Source organism: Hemibagrus wyckioides, linkage group LG04, assembly GCF_019097595.1.
Source record: "Hemibagrus wyckioides isolate EC202008001 linkage group LG04, SWU_Hwy_1.0, whole genome shotgun sequence".
NCBI lineage: Eukaryota > Metazoa > Chordata > Actinopteri > Siluriformes > Bagridae > Hemibagrus > Hemibagrus wyckioides.
Genome location: NC_080713.1, coordinates 2,472,918 through 2,495,827, shown reverse-complemented (window position 1 = coordinate 2,495,827; position 22,910 = coordinate 2,472,918). Strand labels below are relative to the sequence as shown.

At 37.3% G+C, this 22,910-nt stretch overlaps 1 protein-coding gene across 8 annotated transcripts in view; it reads right to left on the bottom strand.

Moving 5' to 3' along the window:
• Positions 1–22,910, bottom strand: part of ppfibp2a (PPFIA binding protein 2a) — a 37,328-nt gene extending 14,418 nt beyond the window's left edge. Inside the window, exons 1-9 of one of the 8 annotated variants that reach the window (XM_058388419.1) lie at positions 22,732–22,910; positions 20,392–20,582; positions 15,118–15,204; positions 13,734–13,847; positions 10,068–10,199; positions 5,424–5,648; positions 4,281–4,373; positions 1,028–1,139; positions 324–356 (exon numbers count right to left, since the gene is read on the bottom strand). In XM_058388419.1, coding sequence (XP_058244402.1) covers positions 324–356; positions 1,028–1,139; positions 4,281–4,373; positions 5,424–5,648; positions 10,068–10,199; positions 13,734–13,847; positions 15,118–15,204; positions 20,392–20,582; positions 22,732–22,774 — 1,030 coding nt within the window. In that variant the 5' untranslated portion in view covers positions 22,775–22,910. Of the gene's footprint in view, positions 1–323; positions 357–1,027; positions 1,140–4,280; positions 4,374–5,423; positions 5,649–10,067; positions 10,200–13,733; positions 13,848–15,117; positions 15,205–16,774; positions 17,055–20,391; positions 20,583–22,731 lie in introns of those variants that run through there. The other 7 variants (XM_058388418.1, XM_058388420.1, XM_058388422.1 and 4 more) reach the window with 7 other exon arrangements.

The window sequence follows — 22,910 nt, the reverse complement described above, 5'->3', positions numbered from 1 at the left end:
CTCTGACCCATTCAAAGGAACAATTCTGCCTGATCTCAAAGAATTTGGGTTATTCTTACCCTCTTCCAAAGGAATTGCCTGTTCATGAAGGAATTTTGAATAATTATTCAAGGAGTTCAACAAGAAAGTGTGTTATATATGTGATGTAAGCAGAAAGTCCTTCTAGATGCACGAATTCCACCAGGCGTGGAAAAGTAGAGTAAAGTAGAGCAGCAATAGTGAGACAGAAAGAACTTTCTTTTAAGCAGCTTAACAGTCTTCATTTATGTCTACTTCTAGGAGTGTGTGTGAATGTTAGTGATCAGATATACTAAAAATCTTACGTTTGGTGTTGAGCCTCCTCCTGTACAACTCCTCTTATGTTGAGAGCGGAATAAAGACGATACAGAGTTATTGTTAGACACTACACAAACAGTTACACTGCACACCATGCAAACACGTATTATATAAATACCAAACACCACAGATACCATTCAAGCTCTTACTGTACACAATGCCTGCACTGTATTTTTGAATAAAATTGCTAGACGACAAATTAGTGCATATTAGTGGCAAAAATATTACTTTAAGGGCAGCATTTTTTAAGGCTACATGACACCTGCAAACACCCTTCCTTACAATTGACATAAACCTACATAAACATTTACAAACGCTAATTCCAACAAATCTCCACAGCAGCATTAATAGAGCATACATCATAAACTTACAGACATATATCTACAGTATATGCAGTGGCCCAGATCACATTGTTATTGAACTTCCAGCTCATAATATCATAACCTTGACAATTTATTGATAAAATAAAATGCTTCAGGACAACAGCACTGTGGTTCAGCCAGATTTATTGTGTCTTGGTTGACCAATAGTAACCAGTCAGTCAGTTTAAAGGCCGGCCAGTATTCATTAACAGTCGATCAGGACCACTGATCAGTGCTACATAATTAGCACTAGATATCATTTATGTCTCTATGTGTCCTTATCATATTTGTGCTGAAGAATAAAAATTAAAAAACAAACATACGCTTACCTTTTTCTGAATTGTCAATGGAACTGGGAGATCTGGAGAGGAGCTGGGACTGGAGGTTCTCGATCTCTGCATTCTTGCATTGCAGGAGGTGCTGAAGGCCAGAAATTTCTGCCTGGAAATGGAATTTATCAATGACTTCATTCTGTATGTCTACAAAACTAATGAAATTAATACTTTTCTGATGTACAATAAAGGGTAATGGAAAGATCATTAAACACTAATGAAACTCATGAAACAGAAGGTCAAACTGAAAGGACCTAATTAGCTGGAAAAAAAAGTTTGTTTCCCAAACTAGTCCTTCAGGTGTCTTCAGTCTAACCATATTACTGAGGACTTTCCTTATATATGGTCCGCTAGTGGCAATGTTCTACCCTTAAGGCAATTAACACATTAAAATGGTGCCATGATGAAGTTTTACTCCAATCCATCATGTTGGTTGAGGTTAGGTTCAGACCCCAGGGAAATAAAAAAAGTATCAAGAACTAAGGAATGATCTAAAATGTCCTTAAACTCCAGAATTTCCATAAAAATCATACAATACAAGTCGCCAAACAGTGTTTTTGACTGTTCCAGGGAGTGTTTTTTCCACTCCAGAGTCCAGGGACGTGCTTTTACTACTCTGATGTTTGGCATTACATTGTGACCTTAGGTTTAAGTACAGTTTCTTAGCCATGGAAATATTTGTGATTTAGCTCCAGATGTAAAGATCTTGTGCCAGCGTTGCATCCAGAAGCAGTTCAAAATTCAGTAGTGGCTGTTCCAGCAGATGGCAAGTAACTTCCACATGTTTGCATTTAGTTACCTGCTTGAATACTGACCTGTTGTTGCTTTTGGACATTTTCACTGTAGAATATCTAATTCTAAGACTATGGAAGGAAGACAAAGGCAGATTGGCCAAAGACATGTGCAGATTCGAGGATGATTAGGTGAAGAAGGTGGGAATAAAATTAAATGCAGAATCAAGATTGCCTTGAGGGAGCGATGAAGTGAAGATGATGATGATAGAGAAGGAAGTTGCAACAACCATCAAAAAGTGGAAGATGATGTGGAGCAGGTGGGATTGAAGATTTGAGATGAGAAGGTGGATGTTCCTCATGAGAGATATGAGAAGAAAAGGTAGCAGTGAAGGAGCGAGTAGGTGGAGGAGCTGGGAGAAGAGGGGGGGTGGTGGTGGCACCTGAAGGTTCCTGCTGTGCTCCTCCCACTGCTGCCTCTCCACCTGCAGCTGCTCCACCGTCAGCCTCAGACTCGACAACTGAGTCATCAGAGACTGGTAACACACGCGAAGAGAATAAGAGATGGACAGCTACAGGAGAAGAAGTTGAAAAGTGAAGGAGGAGAAGTGAAGAATAGATGAATAAGAAAAAAGAGAGATTAAGGGGAGAACTGTGTGAGTGTACATGCAGAGAAGGACGGTTCTGGTGAGTGTTTAGTTTGGCATAATGACTAGCATTATTTTTTATTATTTTTAAAAGTGAAATATTTATAAGCACAATTTTCAAGGCCATACATACACTGAACAAAATTATAAACGCAACACTTTTGTTTTTTTGCCCCATTTTTCATGAGCTGAACTCAAAGATCTAAGACTTTTTCTATGTACACAAAAGGTCTGTTTCTCTCAAATATTGTTCATAAATCTGTCTAAATCTGTGTTAGTGAGCACTTCTCCTTTGCCGAGATAATTCATCCACCTCACAGGCGTGGCATATCAAGATGCTGATTAGACAGCATGATTATTGCACAGGTGTGCCTTAGGCTGGCCGCAATAAAAGGCCACTCTAAAATGTGCAGTTTTATCACAGCACAATGCCACAGATGTCGCAAGTTTTCAGGGAGCATGCAATTGGCATGATGACTGCAGGAATGTCCAGCAGAGCTGTTGACCGTGAATTGAATGTTCATTTCTCTACCATAAGCCATCTCCAAAGGCGTAGAAAAAATGGGGGCAAAAACAAAAGTGTTGCGTTTATAATTTTGTTCAGTGTATATAAAGACCTATAAAATATTCACAATGTCATAACCACTTATAACCTTTATGAGCAGAGGTTTTAATTCATTATTAATTATTAACAGAATGCACTTTACGTAGTCTTCTGAAGACAAAGTATAGAGATATGATACAATTAACCTAGTTAACTTTAAAACTAATAATTGTGAGCTGCAATTAAAGTGAGATTTGGTTATAAAAGATAATCATAAAAATTAATAAATATATCAGCAAAAGCATTCATAAAAGAAAACAAAATGCTAATAGAATTTGTACTGTTCTTATTGGTCCCATATTTTGAATGCATTATGCAAATAAGAGATGAGTATCATAAGAATTCTGACAAGCCCTGTCCCTTCCTAAGGAATTCTAACCAATTCTGCCTCATTTCAAAACAATTTCTACCAGTCCTGCCACTTATAAAGGAATACTGACCAGCCTTGCCCCATACACAGGAATTATGAAAAATCCTGCCTGATCTCAAAGGAATTCTGACAAGCCCTGCCCATTCTTAAGGAATTCTAACCAATTCTGCCTCATCTTAAAGCAATTCCAACCAGTGTTGCCCCTTCCAAAAGAATTCTGACCAGCCCTGACTCATTCAAAGGAATTCTGACTAATCTTGCTTGATTTCAAACAAATTCTGGCCAGTTCTGCCCCTTTTCGAAGGAATTCTAACCAATTTTGCCTGATTTCAAAGTATTCCGGCTAGTCTTGCCCTCTTATAAAGGAATTCTAACCAATCCTGCCTGTTCCTGAAGGAATTCTAAATAAGGACTGAAATAAGAAAGTGTGTTATAGATGTGATGTAAGCGGAAAGTGACAAGTACTAATAATTTATTTGGTGTTGGTGATGTACTGAATATTTTGTCACAAAACCTACTTAAAATTTGTACTTGCTATTAAGCTATTTTTATATTATAATTATAACAATGTGTATAATGACTTATAAATGCATTGTAACATGTTCTAATGTGTTCATTAGAGTTTATTAGGAATATTAGGAACATTGTTTTTTTTCCATGTACTAGTAAGATTCCCAGATTGTAACATTATTATTATTATTATTATTATTATTATTATTAAATAGGTCAATAGGAAGTTGTGAACAGAAGTGAGAATAAGTCCAGCTGTTAAACAGTAAGCTTAAGAGGCAGAGGAAGTGTGAGCTGAAAAGAGGAAGATTAATTCACTCATGTGAAAGAAAATCAGATAATCGGAAGATAATTGGTGATGCAGTGTGCAGTATTTCAGCAGCTGTACCTTTGTAGCCTTGAGTTTTCTCTCATACTGCGACTTTTCATCCTCAAGTTCCTCCACCTTAGTTTTGAGCAACCTCAGTTCCTGGAGCAAGCTCTGTTCACCAAAATAAAGAAGGAATGATGAATAACTCTGTCACTCAGAGGAACAGTTATAGCGATTCCATGCTGAAGTAATTGTTTAGAATTTAGGTACACACATAAAATCTCCAACACCACACCACAACCACAACCACAACACAACTCTCCTGAATGTTTAGACCAAAATATCACTTACTGATTCATATTTTTTTACATCATTTTTTACATCATACATGTAATGCTCATTTTAATTATGCATTTAAGTACGCATAGGATGTCTCAACAACCTGTCTCAACACATATATTAAATATATATTTCTTATTTAATTTAAGTATTTTAAGCAGATATTTTCTTTTCTTTTCTTTTTTTTAAGTTAATTATTTAAATTAATTTCTTTTTATTTATTTATTTATTTATTTTTTATTGTTTCCTTTTTATTTTCTCAATAAATCAATAAGGCACTATACATGATCTCATGATCTCAAAACATTTCTAAAATTTACATAATGAATTCTATGATTGTGTTTATATTTACTTGAATAAAAAAATCCATAAATAATAAATAACATATTCATAAATAATAAATAGCGACTCAGTAAACGTCATTATTAATTTTTTGTAAAATAAAATTTAAAAAATATATGTGCATACTGTCAGTTATGTCTTACTGTGTATTTGAAAGTATATTCAAGGACAATAAAGTAAAATGTGTTAATAATAATAATAAAGAAAAAGCTCAGTGGCTTTAAATGATTTAACAAAACATGGTATAACCACTCAGCTCTTAAATTAAACACTTCCATGCATGTAGTCTGTTAGATATTTTCCCAGCCCACAGACCAAAACAAATGACACAGAAATTAAACCCACAACAAGATGTTACATCAAGCAGGAAACAGGAAGCAAGCACACTGTGAATACTAGTCCAGATTCTCCAAACACGGTGTGATAGCATCGATCAGCAAATGTCACACGAGCAAGATGCAGGTTTTACAAGCAGCTTTCACATTTTAGGCCCAAGTCCAGCTGTGAAAAAAGGAGCTTTACAACTCATTCAGTGCCTACACTTTCTCTCCCACAGGGACAGAGCTCCTCAGCACCTAAATCTTCAGAGCTCTGCTCCTCGGCAGACGTTTCTTCAGCCTCGGCTGATTCACTCTGCGAAGCGTCTGTATCTGTGTCTTCATCCTCCTGAAGCTCTGCAGCTTTTTTCTCCTGGATCTTACAAGAAAGTTCCTGCTGAATTCTACACATCTGCTCCTGGAGCTCGCTAATCAGATTCACTACGCTCTGGCCGAGGGGAAGAACCGGACAGGGGAGCAAAAGTGGAGAGATGAAAGGGAAATTAAACTGAGAACACATGTAGGAGTACAAGACAGTATTGTATGGTGGCTTGCATAAGTATTTACCCCACCCTCACCTGCTTGATCCATTTTTAAACATTTCCACACTTTGAATTGGACATAAATTTTATATCATGAATCTAATTAAAAAGAAAGTAATATTGAAGTGGGGGGAAGCAATATAGATTGCTACATTATTCACATATAAAATATGTAAATGTTGGTGTGATGAGTAACGATGCTGCTTCACAGTTTGATACTGAGCATGTGTGTGTCTGAGTGAAGTATTTCCTGTTCTTCTGGGCTTCTTCTCAGTTCTCTGATTTCTTCCCACATCCCAAAAACATATTGATAGGCATATTGGCCATGTAAAATTGCCCCTAGGGCTAAGTACAGTATGTTGCCAAGTTTTGGGACACCCCTCCAAATCATTGAGTTCAGGGGTTGGACTCAGCCCCTTAGTTCCAGTGAAAGGAACTCTTAATGCTTCAGCTTCATACCAAGACATTTTGGACAATTTCATGCTCTTTGTGGGAACAGTTTGGGGATGACCCCTTCCTGTTCCAACATGACTGCACACCAGTGACCAAAGCAAGGTCCATAAAGACATGGATGAGTGAGTTTGGTGTGGAGGAACTTGACTGGCCTGCACAGAGTCCTGACCTCAACCCCACAGAACACCTTTGGGATGAATTAGAGTGGAGACTGTGAGCCAGACCTTCTCATCCAACATCAGTGCCTGACCTCACAAATGTGCTTCTAGAAAAACGGTCAAAAATTCCCAATTCCCAACTCTTCTAGCCTTCCTAGAAGAGTTGAAGCTGTTCTAGCTGCAAAGGGCGGGACAACTCCATATTACATTCATGTGCATGTAAAGGCTTTTGGCAATATAGTGTATGTGTGTAAATTTGGGTAAATTCTTGCACCTCTCTCACAGCATTTACATGAAATCTGCCAGATCTGCTGAGACCCTGAGCAGGATAAAGTGCTTACTGAAGACAAAATGAATGAATCAAATGAAGCCCTGGATTAGTCCAAAACTGGTGTGTCATTAAAGTGTCACATGATCTGAAAATAAATATACCGTTTCCTGGAAGAACAAGAGGAAGGAGATATCTGAATGAATTATAATTAATATATGTCAGAAATGTTGAACCACAGAGTGACATAAAGCAAAATCCCTAAAGAAATAAAAAGGTGTGTATATACTGAACTTCTAGAAGAGACCATTCACCAGAGAAACAACCAAGAGCTAAAGTGTAACTCTAGTGCGTACGTGTCCACGTCTTTGTGTAAGCAGATCTGCTTTTTTACTTTCTTACATTTAATAGTCTGGAACATTTCAGGATCATTTCACTCTGTGGTACATTTATTAAGCCAGATTCAGAAGAAAATAGCATGGAGCAGGAGCTAGGGGAAGGCAGTGAAAGTACTGCCATTGGCACGTCCTTACAAAATCATGCCCTCCAGCCAAAATAAACAGGTCACTGACCTGAATTTTGCAATGTAAGGACTCAAATATATACAGAGCCCTTTGTTTAAAGTGGCCACTCAGGATGAAAAGGGAAATGAGGCTGAGATGTAAAATGGTAAAGACTTAAAGGTGATGAGAAATGATTCAAATAAACAGGACTGTCAAGTTGAGTTCAGCATGTGAAGTAGCGTAAACAAGGGTTAAGCAATGAATGGCATGGAAGGGGAGGAAGTATCATGTGATAGTGTGGCAGGAAAACACAGCAGATGAGAAGGCTGACATATGATTGCTATCTATAGAGCGCAGGGGAGAGGGTCGGGGTGGGAGGGTGTTCGCTGCTGACGGGAGAAGCATGGCATGTCAGGGGAATGTTGTGAGCCAGATTAGAGCCGGTCAGACCAGCAGTTGTCAGAGGAGAAGCTTGTGATTTTCTGTGTAGGCTTTTTTAATTCAGCTTAAAATACAGATCCTGATTGTATAGCTCACCTTGAATCACATCATAAAGGAACTTGTATAAAAACAAACATCTAGACTTTATTAAAATGCCACTTCCTATGAATAAAGTGCATTATAAATGATTATAGACATAACATATGAAACCCTATGATACCTGGAGTTAAGCAGTTATACCTGCAGTTACCTGTATAACACTTCAAAGCAGGAGGACTAGGTTACATAATGTGTTATAATACTATAGAACAAATTTATTTGAAGAATGTTGTCAGTTCTCAGCTTTATTCAAAATTTTTATATTTCTATAAAGCTGCTTTGAGAGAAAATCTACTCTTAAAAGCGCTATAAAATTGATCAAATTGATCGGTTTCAATCGGTCTGAAGGTCTTGATTGACTGACGATAAAATCAGCTCAGGGTTATGTAACATGCTTGTATTAATAACGTTGTTGTTGCTATAGCAACAGCCCATTCACAGGAACTCAGGAATATGGTGAATGATTTATATAGTAATACATGGTGTCTTTTGTGAGGAGAAATGTGAAGGATTTAGCAGTTATGGAAGGAGTCTCCAGTATCAGAGGTGAAGCTCTTCAGGAGTTTATGATTGTTTAAGCGAGACAAATAAACTAATAATGAGAAGCTGCTGAGGGAAGAACTGTTTATAGCTGCTGTAATTGCAAAAAGTTGTTTCACAAATTGAAAGATATCCATAAATGGATAAAAAAGTATGACGTTATTTTTGTTTAAAGAAAAAAAAGCATTGGCAAATGGATGTGGTGTAAAAGGAACAAAACACTTCAGGAAATTAATCAACGCTCTTGTGAAAAGTGTAACTCTTTCATCTCATCACCCTGTTGTTGATTATTTTCCTAAAACAGCACAATCTAGTGTTATAGAAATAATAATTAAATGAAAGCATTATCAAGAAATTAACTAAGAAATTAGCTAGCATTTGTCACAGATCATCATGAGTGACTGAGAAGAAGTCCTTACATCATCGTTTTCATATTCATTTAATAAAGAGCCGCTAAAAGTATTACATTACCATCATGTTGTAGTTTTGTTTGATACTGGATTATGCTAAATTAGCTAGCTCATTGATTCCTACCAGACTCTAATATCAAACATTTTTGGATTATTACTCAAAGTTTCTGAGAATTTAGTGTATTTAATGTGATCCATGTCATAAATTTACAGTCAGTTCAGTGCTACGTTGGCAAATTTCACCCAAAACGTGTCAGAAAGCGCCATGCGTTTGAATCCAAAGTACGCCATGTGATGTAATGTTTACTATAACGTGGGTGTAGCATCAATTTGTTCAGCGAGTCAACATATTTACACACACACACACACACACATTTCACCCACACTTCAGCACACTTTCCACAAATCCCGAGGCAAGATATATTTTACATCAACAAACCCCAGCTCTCTTTGCTAACCCAGTAATTACGTCTCACACGTAAGCTTTCATTTTGCAAAACTGTAATTAGTTTAAGAAAACCCACAAATTAGTTCTTACAAATAGACTGTTGCACACACGCACGTAAATTAGACCAGCGGCAGCGTAAACAAGCATAAATTTACTTTTGATTTTTTTTAGAGTAGCAGGAAAGCACTGTTTAGCAGAAAATTGGACAGAATTTAGCACAAATCTCAAAAACGTGACTGAATGCTGCCACATCATTGGAACTATTCAGTCTTTTGTGAATCATGAATGGTATTTGATCTCAAACCCATAAGGTTATGAGGAAAAAGTACAGCTATAGTCTCTAAACTTTTTTAAACCATAGTCCTGTTGGATTCTGAAATCCGATTGGTTGAAGTTGGAACAGCAGCTCTGGTGGTCTTAAGCTCCAGATCACAGATTTCTGTTTCTGCACTCATACTGGTACGTTAACATTTCTAACATATTAGCAACAATAAATAATAACAACAAAATAAAAAAAAGTCTGTAAACGTTGATACGGTGAAGTTTTATGTATATTTAACATTAATGGGAGGAGTTTACAGTATCAGAGTTTCGTAACAGTCTGAGATAAAGCTTTAACATCAAGTTTGCTGACATTTACGGGACAGAGAAGAGAAAGCCAAAAAAAAGAGAAGCTGGAGAAGGAACGATAATGCTAGCTGACATGAGCGATTAAGTGAAAAGAGGAATTAACTCCTTTTGCAGTTTACATGAAATGAAATGGAACTAAACGATGAGAAAAAGACAAGAAAGTACGCTCTGAAAAAAGTGAAGAGAAAGAGAGAGCTTCGCTTCATCATTCCTACACCATCACTGATTATTTTCCCAAAACAGCACAACACCGAGTGGTTCATTTCTGAAATAACCAGCCGTACAAGTCTCTACTTCATTCTAAAAGTCTCCCTGAGTGGAGAACCCCGTCCAAGCCTGAGTGGTTTTATTCCAGCGTCCAGAGCAGTACAATACCTCAGCTTTGTGTTGTCTCTCTGTGCTGTGATTCTGTCTCTCCTCCATGCTCACCAGCTCCAGTTTCACACAGGAAACCTCATCCATCAGATCTAGTTTCTGCGACCCGAGCGCAGTCCTGCTCAGTAACTCCTAGACAATCCCACACACACACACACACACATATATATATAAATATATATGCGCGAACCCAGATATGAAACCTTTTACTTAAAGTGTCTTCAGACAAATTTCCCTCAACACTGCGGAGCTTCTGCTTCACGTTGGCTAAATATACACAGACTATGAAGGCTATATTTACTTCCCCTCTCTCTGACTGTATGACACAAGAGAGAGAGAGAGAGAGAGAGAGGGCAGGAAAAAGAGTGTCTGCAAAACACTCAAGAAGTGGAGATTTAATCCAGGCAGCTCTGAAGAAAACACACCCAGAATCGGTGACAAAAACAATATTTTGGTCTTTAAGCCGTCTGTTTAAAAGCAGACGCTGACTTCACCAACTGGCCCGAAGGTGATTTTAACAGCCATGCATTTGTCATACACTGTCCCGCATTGGGAAGCTCGCTTTTCGAGTGAATATCGTGCCATTTAGAGACTGCAGATGGAAAATATTAAGGCTATGTCACTGGGAGCGGATTGACTTTTGGAGGCCAAAACCTCATAATGACCACAGCTCTAAAATGCTTCCCATCAGCCGAGCCAACGCTGTAGATTCAATCAGGAGCAGCGCTTTTAGAAAAGAAACACAAATAACACAGAAATGGGGCAATTAAAGTCTGTCAGAAAATGAGGTGGAAAAGCTTGTTAAAGTACCTCTGGAAATAAAGAATTCTACAATGCGATAGGGGTGATAAACTGAGTTAAAAAAAATACAAAAATACAAAAAAAGATTTTTAAAAATAATGAAAATGAATGACTTTTGTTTTTTAGGGGATAATTAATGTTTCTTTTTTTGGAAAAAAACAAAAAACAAAATAAAGGAATAAATAATTCATTATTAATTAGATTTTTTTTATAAATATGTATAATTTTTATTATAAATATTATTTTTTTTATTATTTCTATCACATCATGTACAACAAAAATTATCCTTTTTTAAAAAAAAACATTTTTTAAAATTATTTTATTTTTATAGATTTATATCATAGCTTGTTAATTGAGAAAATGTTTTATATTAGTTGTTCAATAATGAAAAAAAAAACTTATTTTTATTTATTTATTTGTTTATTTATTTATTCATTTATTTTTGATAATTCGTTCTATAAATCCTTTGTTGTTCCACGACATGTTTTTAGACCATAGCGTATCTCGAACTCTAGAGTCTGAAGTAGACTCACAACACACACTCACACTGACTTCCTGTTTAAAGAGGAAAACATGTCAACATACAGAATCGAATCACAGTTCCAAATCCACTTCATGTGAGATTTTAACCTTGGATAAATGCTAGTTATCTTTCTAACCTGACACTGGAATAACTGGATAATCGTGTCATTTTTCTCTGTGTACTTTGGTCCTTTTTTCTTTGCATTTCTTTCTTCTTGCTAATACTTTTCTCTCTTTTCCTCTATGCCTGAAGATCAGCTTACCTGGCCAGACTACACCATCCAGACTGGGCACAAACCACATAGATCCCACAACCCTGTCAAATATTTGTGTTGTCAAGGCAAAGTGAGGCCTGACCTTGAGCTATTTCCTCCTGTAAAGCTTCAAAACCCAAGGAACCCATGTACATATCTTCCTTTAAAGACATCTGGCTTAAAAAACAAATCTAAAAATAGTCATTTATTTGAATAAGAAAATGAAGTATAATCAGGTAGGAGGAACATGTAATGGGGAATATTAACATTAAAAATAATTCCATGGAAGGAATGTAACAGAAGCTTGGTGTAAAAATAGAAGCTAATGGGAAGAAAGAAAGAGTTGATGGTAAACAGCGAGTAGACAGACAGACTAAACAAACTGCAACAGAACACAACAACGTCTGAGTCACAGAGTTCACTGTAAGGTTCGTTAACTTCCTAAAATCCATGAGATGATTTGAAATTGACTCGAAACAAGAGCTGCAGAGACAGCGCTGCTAGTACACCCTGAATGGTTCTAAGTAGAACCTCAGAACATAGTGCTTCTCTTTCAGAGAACATTTCAAGTAGAACAGCTTCACTTATATTTTCCATTCACTCTGTAGTCATCTTCTTTTAACTGAGTCTTTGTTTGGTCACTCTAGAATGCTAGGAGAGAGCGTTCCTCTCTCACATAAGGTTCTAGAGCGAGAACCATTAATGATCCCGAAAGAAAACCACACTGTAGAACAAGAATGTAGCTGCTTCATCAAGTCATAGATAGATAGATAGATAGATAGATAGATAGATAGATAGATAGATAGATAGATAGATAGATAGATAGACAAAGGTATGGACAATTAGACAGACAAACATACAACTGTTAAGAAAGACATATGGAGTGATGGACAAACAGCTAGACGGATGGACATACAGAGAGATAGACAGACAGACAGACGAAAGGGAGGGACAGTTGGACAGACACATGGACAGACAATTGTAAAGAAATACATATGAAGTGATGGACAAACACCTAGATGGATGGACATACAGAGAGACGAACAGACAGACAGATGAAAGGGATGGACAATTAGACAGACAGATACATGGACGTACAATTATAAAAAAAGACATACGGAGTAATGGACAAACAGCTAAACAGATGGATGTACAGACAGACAGGTGGGTTGTTCAGATGGACAGAGGGATGGACAGATGAAGAAAAACTTGTGACTTTGTTCCTTTTGGCTTTACTACAGCTAAATTCATGACAAATCACACAACCCTATTTTTATACGATTCAACAAAAACGAAGGCTAGATTTAGGGGGCGGAGCTATCTGTCTATAGCATTGGTTCCAGGGTTTTGGCTTTCATCCCAGCAGCGTTTTCTGGGCATCAGCATGTTCTATATTGGTCACTAACAAGCATCACAATAGTTTTCTGGGTTATGGCTTTCACAGATACACAACCAGCTACAGAACCACATGAAAACAAAATGACCAGAAATCTTAGTCTTAGTCTAACCACTAAAAATAGATTTTAAAAAAAGCAAAATGTCGGATATTACAGTCTCCTGGTGTAAGAACAAGGCAAAAATCATGGTTGCTCTTTCTGATTATTGGCTTCTATTTGGAGTGTTTAATGCCGTTGTGTAAATAAAACACTTTAAACCTAAAAACTGGTTCAGGATCTGCAAGTAGGAACAAATATACCCTCATCCTCCCATTAAAAAAATACCCTGACAAAAATAAGAAGTCTACAGCCACGTCACTTTTCTTTTTCATTTACAATTCACAAGGTTAACCTTTCCTTACCTTTTTTTTTCTTAATTCCCTCTCTTCACAGACTTCCCCAACAGTCCCTTGAGATCTCATTAAAAATGAATGACTTTGTCACATCACATAACCACCAGCGTGAACACAGGACCAGCGTTCGAACAACTTCAACAACTTCAGATGAAGCCGAGCAACCAGAATGCCATCAAAGATTCAATTCTTTTTGCTGAGCTCGAAAGAAAAGCCCTAACAGCTCTGTTTTCACCTTAACGGATATAAGTTCTTACACATTTGCATTTGTGAAGCTGTAATGAAGAATATTTGTTGTACCTGTTGCAGCATTTCTTCAGTAGAGTTCAGCTTGAGTTGGTGCTCTTCAAGGGAATTCTCCAGGTCTCTGATCTTCTCTCCTTGAGCCTCCACCTGGTCTGTCAACACACTCACCTGTGTGTGTGTTTGTATAGTGAGTTAAAGAGAGAGAGAGAGAGAGAGAGAGAGAGTCATAAATCTCCAATGAAAACAAACCAGTCTTCTCGTCCTACACAAATACCTCTCTTTGCCTAGCATTCACATCTTACTAATAGCTCTAACATAGACGTATGATTTGTTTTAATCTCGATTTGCCCTTCAGCGGTTGTTTCTACACTTGTCAATGCGCAATAAAGTGGCACAACGAGTTTCAAAACAGTGGACTACAGTCTGAGCTGATAATCCTGAGCAAGCAAAACCGAGGCCCAGAGGATTATGATGGTGGCTGCATCATTATAATCACTGAAATGGTGTTCAGCAAGCTGATGGATTGGCTGCTGTCTAAAGTTTCCAGCACTTGGCCTGAATGCTAGGCATTTTACTCAACCGTTCAAGCATGTGACAGAGCCGAGGAGGAAGGACAGCCTTCCTGCCAAAGCCTAGCTTCACACTACTGTGCTACACGATCTGGCTAATGTTCAGGATTACCAGACGATCACAGAATTGCTTCCTATGAGCACATTCATAATCATCAGCCATCAACCCTCATTACTGCTCATACTCGTGACTACTCTGAGCAAAAGGAAAGATGTTTTTAACATCATTGGGAATCACCTGGTAAATAAGAGCTAATTATAAAATAAAAGTTTAATTGTTTATCTGAAAACTGAGAGTTTAGAGTTGAACAAATTTCATGAAATTGAAACAGCTGATAAAAGCCAGCATCATGCACACAGTGTTCAAATAATCTGCCTGATAATTAGCATTCATCTACATTATAAGCAAACAAATGAACAAACAATACATTAATTAAATACATTAACATTAAGTATATAAATTTAAATAAATGAATATATAAATAAATAAATATGAAGACTAAATATGGAATTAAACTAGTAATGAAAGTTCAGATAAAAGCCATAAATAATTTATAGCTGCATTGTTTAAGTTCCTTGGCTGAAAATGTCAAATAAATAAATAAATAAATAAATAAATAAATAAATAAATAAATGCTATTTAGGGACATTGGAACAAACATGTGATAATTTAGTTCATAATTAATTAATATAACGGTTATAAAAGTCAGGTTCCTCTAAAAACAGCTTATAAACAAACTCCAGTTCTCCCAGTTGCAATATAACAAAGATAAAAGCAGGCTTTTAGAAAGCACTACACAAACACACACACACACAGACACACACACATACACACAGCCTTTGACCAGAGCCGACCCCCTACATCTTACCTGTAACACGAGCGATTCCTTATCTCCCTCGAGTCGACAGAGCCGTTCCTGATAACTCTCGTTGTTGCCCAGTGCTCGCAGGTTGACCTACGGACCAGCAATCAGTCACAGACAGTATATAAACACACCTTGGATTACTTTTACATTATTTTAATCCATCTCGATCTACTAAATTCTATCTACTGGGTACTTTTATGATTTGGGAATAAATTGGGTCCTAAATTCTTCCTTACACTATATTACCAAAGGTTTTGGGACACCTCTCCAAATCATTGAGTGCAGGTGTTGTGTTTCAGGGGTTGGGCTCGGCCCCTTAGTTCCAGTGAAAGGAACTCTTAATGCTTCAGCTTCATACCAAGACATTTTGGACAATTTCATGCTCTTTGTGGGAACAGTTTGGGGATGACCCCTTCCTGTTCCAACATGACTGCACACCACTGACCAAAGCAAGGTCCATAAAGACATGGATGAGTGAGTTTGGTGTGGAGGAACTTGACTGGCCTGCACAGAGTCCTGACCTCAACCCCATAGAACACCTTTGGAATGAATTAGAGTGGAGACTGTGAGCCTGACCTTCTCGTCCAACATCAGTGTCTGATAATTCCCATAAACACACTCCTAAACCTTGTGGAAAGCCTTCCCCTAAAAGAAGCTGTTATAGCTGCAAAATGCAGGATAACTCCATACTGCATGTAAAGGCAGATGTCCCAAAACTTTTGCCAATATAGTGTACATTCCTGATGGTTCTGGTATCAGAGCACTGCCTCATGATTGAGCTAATAACCAAACCTCTGGACTTAAAATTATTATAAATTTATAGGCAAGTTTATACAATGGTTTATATTTAAAAGTTAATATATATATATGGCTTCATGGTTTATAGAAATTTTCACTTCTGTTATATTAGCTGCTGTAAAACCAGTCGATCCTCATAGCTCAATAAAACAAAAAAGTTCAGCTCAAATTTCATGTTTTTTATTAAATAAAATAGACTGGCAAATTCTTCTGTAAACCTTACAGAAAACAGACAAGTCTGTTTATGTGTAGCGTCTTCACACAAACATTGTAAGTTCTTACTATAGCATGTTGATGTAAAACCTGTAATTTGTAGCTGCACTAAAGTCAGAGCTGCTGTTATAGAAAACGAATCAACATCAGCCGACCAATCAGAATCGAGCACCCAACAGCGCTGTGGTAGAAATGTGATTCAAACTGTGTTTGTGTATATCGCAGGTGTTATGATCTGTCATCTACGCACAACACAACCTCACAAACAAGCAAAACTAGCTAATATAAGTTATATCAAGTTTACTGTAAATACTGCATTTACTGTATTTTCTTCATAACACATCGTATAATCCTTCATTCCTGCCTCTATTCTTAACATTTATGTGGATTTTCTTTTCAGCCTCTGTCAGCGTGAGCGGCTGCCGAGTCAAATTCCTTGCATGTGAATCTCATTTCTTATAAAAACTACACTTCTGGTTCTGAGCCTCATGGTTTTTGAAGTGGATTTTTTCAGCCTCCGCTCGTCCTCCATGCGTCTGCAGTGCAGCTTTCGGTGACGTAAACAAGCCAAACGTTTAAAGTAAAATAAACTGCAATCAGAATTTAAGAAAAGGAAGGAAAAAGAGTTGCACTAGTAGAAGAAGCTTACCTTTTTAAGCCAAGTAAAATGTTTGTAAAACTCAATGTCACACTCCATGACTCACGGCCATGATCCTGCCTCCTTCTTCTCACATGTAGGACCGTCAACTGCTCCAAACGGGAAATAAACGCAGCACTAAAGCTCTAATCGATGTCTTCTGTCTCTCAGTATGTGTGTGTGTGTGTGTGTGTGTGTTTTTCCCTGTCTGGAGGCTGTTTATGGCTCCTCAGCATCTGGTTTGGAGCAGAGAGAAGGCAGCAGTCTTTAACATCAGGCTGCGGTCTTGCAGCTCAGATCTCAGCAGCTGCACTCTCCCTCCCTTTTCTCCTTTCTTTATTCTCCTCCTCCTCCATCTCTCTTTTTTTCTCTTTACCTCTCTCTTCTTATTCTCTCTCCTGATTCTATGGCACTAATTCTATCCCCTTTTAATTTTTTTCACTCAGCCTACTTAGTTATGAATTCTGATCTCGGCACCCTGTCCAGCTTTGTTGCTCTGCTTTCTTAGATCTCATTAGCGAGTACTTCAGAAAAAAACACAAACCTCACGTGGGCCCTTTGTGTAGCGAGGGCACACGTCTGACACACGTGTTACACAAGAGGCTGGAGGAGGAGGTGGAAAGGAAGAAGAGAATAAATGAGGTGAGGAGTAGTAGAGGAGAAGGGGAAGTAAAACGAAGGAAAGAAGGAACAAAGTGCAGGATGGAATCTTGCACTGACCGATATTGCCAAAGGTTTTGGGACGTCTGCCCAAATGCACATGAATGTAATATGGAGTTGTCTGGCAGTTATAACAGTTTCAACTTTTCTAGGAAGGCTTTCCACAAGGTTTAGGAGTGTGTTTATGGGAATTTTTGACCATTCCTCTAGAAGCACATTTGTGAGGTCAGGCACTGATGTTGGACAAGAAGGTCTGTCTCACAGTCTCCACTCTAATTCATCCCAAAGGTGTTCTATGGGGTTGAGGTCAGGACTCTGTGCAGGCCAGTCAAGTTCCTCCACACCAAACTCACTCATCCATGTCTTTATGGACCTTGCTTTGGTCACTGGTGTGCAGTCATGTTGGAACAGGAAGGGGTCATCCCCAAACTGTTCCCACAAAGAGCATGAAATTGTCCAAAATGTCTTGGTATGAAGCTGAAGCATTAAGAGTTCCTTTCACTGGAACTAAGGGGCCGAGCCCAACCCCTGAAACACAACACCTGAACTCAATGATTTAGAGGGGTGTCCCAATACTTTTGGCAATATAGTGTAGATGGTAAGTTCATGTTTGGTACAAAAAGAAGTTTTTCTTATTTCAGCTATTCATTTCTGCCTGAAAAATCTAGCATATTTGGCCTAAACTGAATAAGCAGTATTCTATTTCAAATAAGAGGAAAGACTTCTTTGGAGATTACTATATTCTTCCATGCAATCGGAATAATAAACTGAATTTGCCATGCCTTAAATCCTTCCTTTTGTCTCTGCCTAGGCTTACTGCTCTACTCTTTTAAAATTATTACTCACCTCTCTATCATGGACGTCTCTAAATCACCTAAAAACAAAGATAGTCAGTGGCAGCCTGGGAGTAGAAGAGTCAAATCAGAAATTTGCCAGTTTGATTGACATAACTGACTGGATAATCCTGTTTTCTCATTAGGCTATGAACCATAAGTGGGCTAGTTCCAAGATACAAGACCAGTCTGGCTCTGTAAACACTTGGGCATGACACTTAACCCATACTGTGCCAAATCAGACTCAACATATTTCTGTAGCAAAATATGCTGCGGTCAAATGACAAGTTTGAAGCAACACAAATTCCAGTTTATAACTAAAAATCTGCTTTGTTGTTGAAATCAGTCCTGAATATCATACATCACATGATTCTAGATAGGATACATAGCCACTAACGGGCAGTGTAACATAAACACTCAAAAATTTTCCCAGAACATATGGTCATAAACTATGTTGCCAAAAGTTTTGGGACATCTGTCTTTCCATGTACATGAATGTAATATGGAGTTGTCCCGCCCTTTGCAGCTAGAACAGCTTCAACTCTTCTGGGAAGGCTTTCCACAAGGTTTAGGAGTGTGTTTATGGGAATTTTTGACCATTCCTCTAGAAGCACATTTGTGAGGTCAGGCACTGATGTTGAACGAGAAGGTCTGGCTCACAGTCTCCACTCTAATTCATCCCAAAGGTGTTCTATGGGGTTGAGGTCAGGACTCTGTGCAGGACAGTCAAGTTCCTCCACACCAAACTCACTCATCCTTGTCTTTATGGACCTTGCTTTGGTCACTGGTGTGCAGTCATGTTGGAACAGGAAAGGGTCATCCCCAAACTGTTCCCACAAAGAGCATGAAATTGTCCAAAATGTCTTGGTATGAAGCTGAAGCATTAAGAGTTCCTTTCACTGGAACTAAGGGGCTGAGCCCAACCCCTGAAAAACAACACCTGAATTCAATGATTTGGAGGGGTGTCCCAATACTTTTGGCAGTATAGTGTATCACTGGTGTAGTCATCATCCAGTTTGAATAGTGTGGCAAAACAACAAGGTAGGGCAATGATCGCAACAGCAGTGTCTTCATTCAGTGGAAGAATAAATATGTTAAATTGTGGAAGCAAAACTATAACTTTGTTTAAAACAAGACCAAGAAATCATTGCAGTGTTTCAGGGGACAGGTGTGTTCAGATAATAGAAGATATTGATCACTTGAAAAATCTAGATTGTGCAACAAAAGTTGTATTGTACATAACACAACACAATACAACTTTGGATCGGCTGTGTATGTTGGACGACTGATCAGAAGACCATGAGTTTGAATCCAAGGACCACCAAGCTGTTACTGCTAGGCCCTTGAGCAAGACCCTTAGCCCTCAGCTGTATAAATGAGATAAATCTAGCTCTGGATATTGGTGTCTGTCGATTGCTGGAAATCTAGCAATAAAACTAGATAGCTATGTAGTCTTAAGGAAATACTAGACTTTTCAAACTGGCTGTTAGCAAACCATTGACTAAAAAACCTGACCTGGACCTGACCTAAATTTGTGCCTTCACAGGAATCCCTTACACAAATTTTCAGTTAGAATTCAGAAAGTGCCGGTTAAATGACCTAATACTGGCTTTCAAGAAGGGATGTTTCTTTTCGATTTTATTTCTTGAAATATAACCATAAAACACAGAATATTATTCTACACAGATTAGAATTGTTTTGATGGAGTTAATGGAACAGCCCTGGTTCAGATCTTATCTTACTGACTGTTACATACATCGATTTGTGAATGTTAAAGTCTGGCATTCCACAAGGCTCTGTTTTAGGACTGCTTTGTTTTTTTGTTTGTTTTTTTCTTAATATATCCTGCAACAGGAAACACATAAATAATAGTGTACATTTTAACAGGTTTTAGAAATTAACTTTTAGTTTAAATCATAAGTCATTTGGTTGTTGTTAGCTGTAGTCAATGGAAGCTAATCAGAATGGTTTCTAAATTCTAAATGAAAGCTAACTGAAAGGTCTGCTTTGGCTGAAACTCATCAGGAATCATCTGGCTATGACAGCGCCTCTTATACAATGATTTACTATTGTTGCTCTAATAAGCATAACAAGGTTACTAAGGTTTATAGAACGTAAATGATCCATAAAACCTACCAGACTTTTGTCCAGGCACAAGAAGACAGTGCGCTCTGTAGTGGTAGAAACCTGCCTCCTCACAATATCCTTCTCCTCCTTGCAGAGTTCAGAGTCCTGGGCATCTTTTAGCTCCTTGTCCAGCTCTGGAACCCTCAGAGACATACAGTGATCTGCAGACTCCAGGAGATCTGGAACAATAGCTTTAGACCCTGCATTGGGAGTAGAGTTCGAGTATGTTTCAGATATAAACCTGTTTTTAAGTGTCTAGAGAATCCCAGGTGGGTGTGAACTCCTTTTTTCCCACTGTTTCCAAACTTCTACCTGTCCCTTCATGCCTAATCTTCTTCAAATTTATCTGTAATCAGCATATAACTAATGTAAGAAAAGCTTAAAAAGCAGAAAATGAACATTTTTAACAAATAAAACACACCGATTCAGGCTAAGAAAGAATATTGTCATTGATATCATTTTCTTATTATTATTATTCCCTTTTACACTACAGCAATTTGCCAATATTTACCACTGTGATTTATTACAAAATGACAGATCATAATTTATAATATCTAATTCATATTGTGGAATGTCCATGAAACAAGTTAGTTCCTGTTATCACTTATGTTTTAGAGATGAGAGCAGTGATATAACTTTATTAATCCCCTGCAGGGAAACTTAAGAAATTCATAGCAGCTATAAACAGATATTCCTTCACCAGAGACTCTGCTGTATTTCTGTTAAAGCTAATAAGAGAAAGTCCTAAAAGAAACCATATAAAGTGTAATCTCATCTCTATTTAAAATACCTGTACAAGAAATAAACATGCCCTGGTCTCAGATATATGGCTAGATATAAAATGTCCTAATCATTCATGAACACATGGACTTCATATCAGGATCATCTTTAAATCAACATATATTGTCAACAAAGCAGCTGTACAGAAATCCAGATGTGGATGTAGATTCCTAATGAACATGCCAGATGTAACATCAGGGTGGGAAAAAAAAGCTCCATGGGGATTTTTAGTACCAGTTTTAGAACTCAACTGGTTCTTGCTTGTATAATCTCCAGCCCATGAGAAATTCAGACTAATCTGAATATTGATGGTGAATGATTTTTATTTTATACCTCAAATCTTTAAACCTTGATACTTTTTCAGTTGAATAAAATCATTACACATTTGCTAGTGAGACAGAAGGTTCCTCTGTGTTCCTGCAGTGAGTCTAAGTGTAAATGATTATCATCTGCACCCAGTAATGGCACACTCTATATTCCTTGAGTCAACTCCACAGGAATCAGACACTTGTAATGCTAATATAAAAAATACTTTGCTAATAACTTCATAGATAAAGTGCATAGAAATGTTAAGAAGAACATCTTAAAAGGTCCTTGGATTCCTTTCTGATAGGAAACACTTTGAACTTATTGTTGTCCTCAGATAGACAAACAAAAAACTGTTTAAGGTTCTAGGAATTATTATTATTATTTTTATTTTTTTTTTTTTAAATAAATAAATATATTATTTTTGTTAAACTAAAATTAGAAATATTTCTAATACAAATTAAATCAAATAAATGTATTAAATAATTGTAAATAAATATTTATTTTTTTACATCAATTATTCTGAAATTATAGCACAAGTAAACTACACAGAAACAACAAGAAGAGCACCTTTAAGGGTTCTCCTTTTCCTCCTTTCTGAGAGTAAAGACTTTGAACTTTGAACAATTGTTCTTCCCAGATGGAACATTTGTTCTAGGAATTACCCTAGAACCCATTGAATGAATTTCATGTCTTCCATTATTTATTTATTTAATTAAATAATTTTAATTAAATATTTTTTAATTCATTATTCTAAAATTATAGCACATATTTTAAGTGTTTTTGGTTTATTAAGCATTTATAGATTCTAAAAAATGATCTTATTGCAACACTTCACCTTGAACTTTTCTAAATGTTCCCTCAGAGCGACAATCTGTGAACCTTTCAGCGTTCCAAATTTGTTTAATAGTGTATAAAATGACTCCGGCTGTTTATTAACCCCTCCGAGATTTCCACTCCCATTATGTGAGATGCTGCTTAGTCTGTGGGAATGAAGTCTCTGCAGGGGGTGGAGAGAAAGAGAGAGAGATGAGGATGTGCAGAGAGAGAGAGAGAGAGAGAGAGAGAGAGAGAGAAGAAAAATAAAAGGATGTGTTTCTTCTGGTTGATCCAATCAGACTTCTTCTGAAGCTTAATGAAGAATTGTTGATGTTTCAGAGACGATTTATTTAACCTGTCAAATAAACTCTCGTACAGAGAGACCATGAAGATTGCTGAAAATAACAAAAACATGAATATTTTGGAAGGAAGCATAAATCTTACCAGCTGTAATTCCATCCATTTGCTCGGAGGCTGATTTCAGCATGTGGCTGGCATCTGATTTATCACGCCTGCTCCACTGCTTCACTGAGTTCAAGAAGACATTCAGAAGAATCCATGCTGCAATCAAAAGCGTGCACTAGAAACCAACATCTATACAAAACTAATAATTATAATAATAA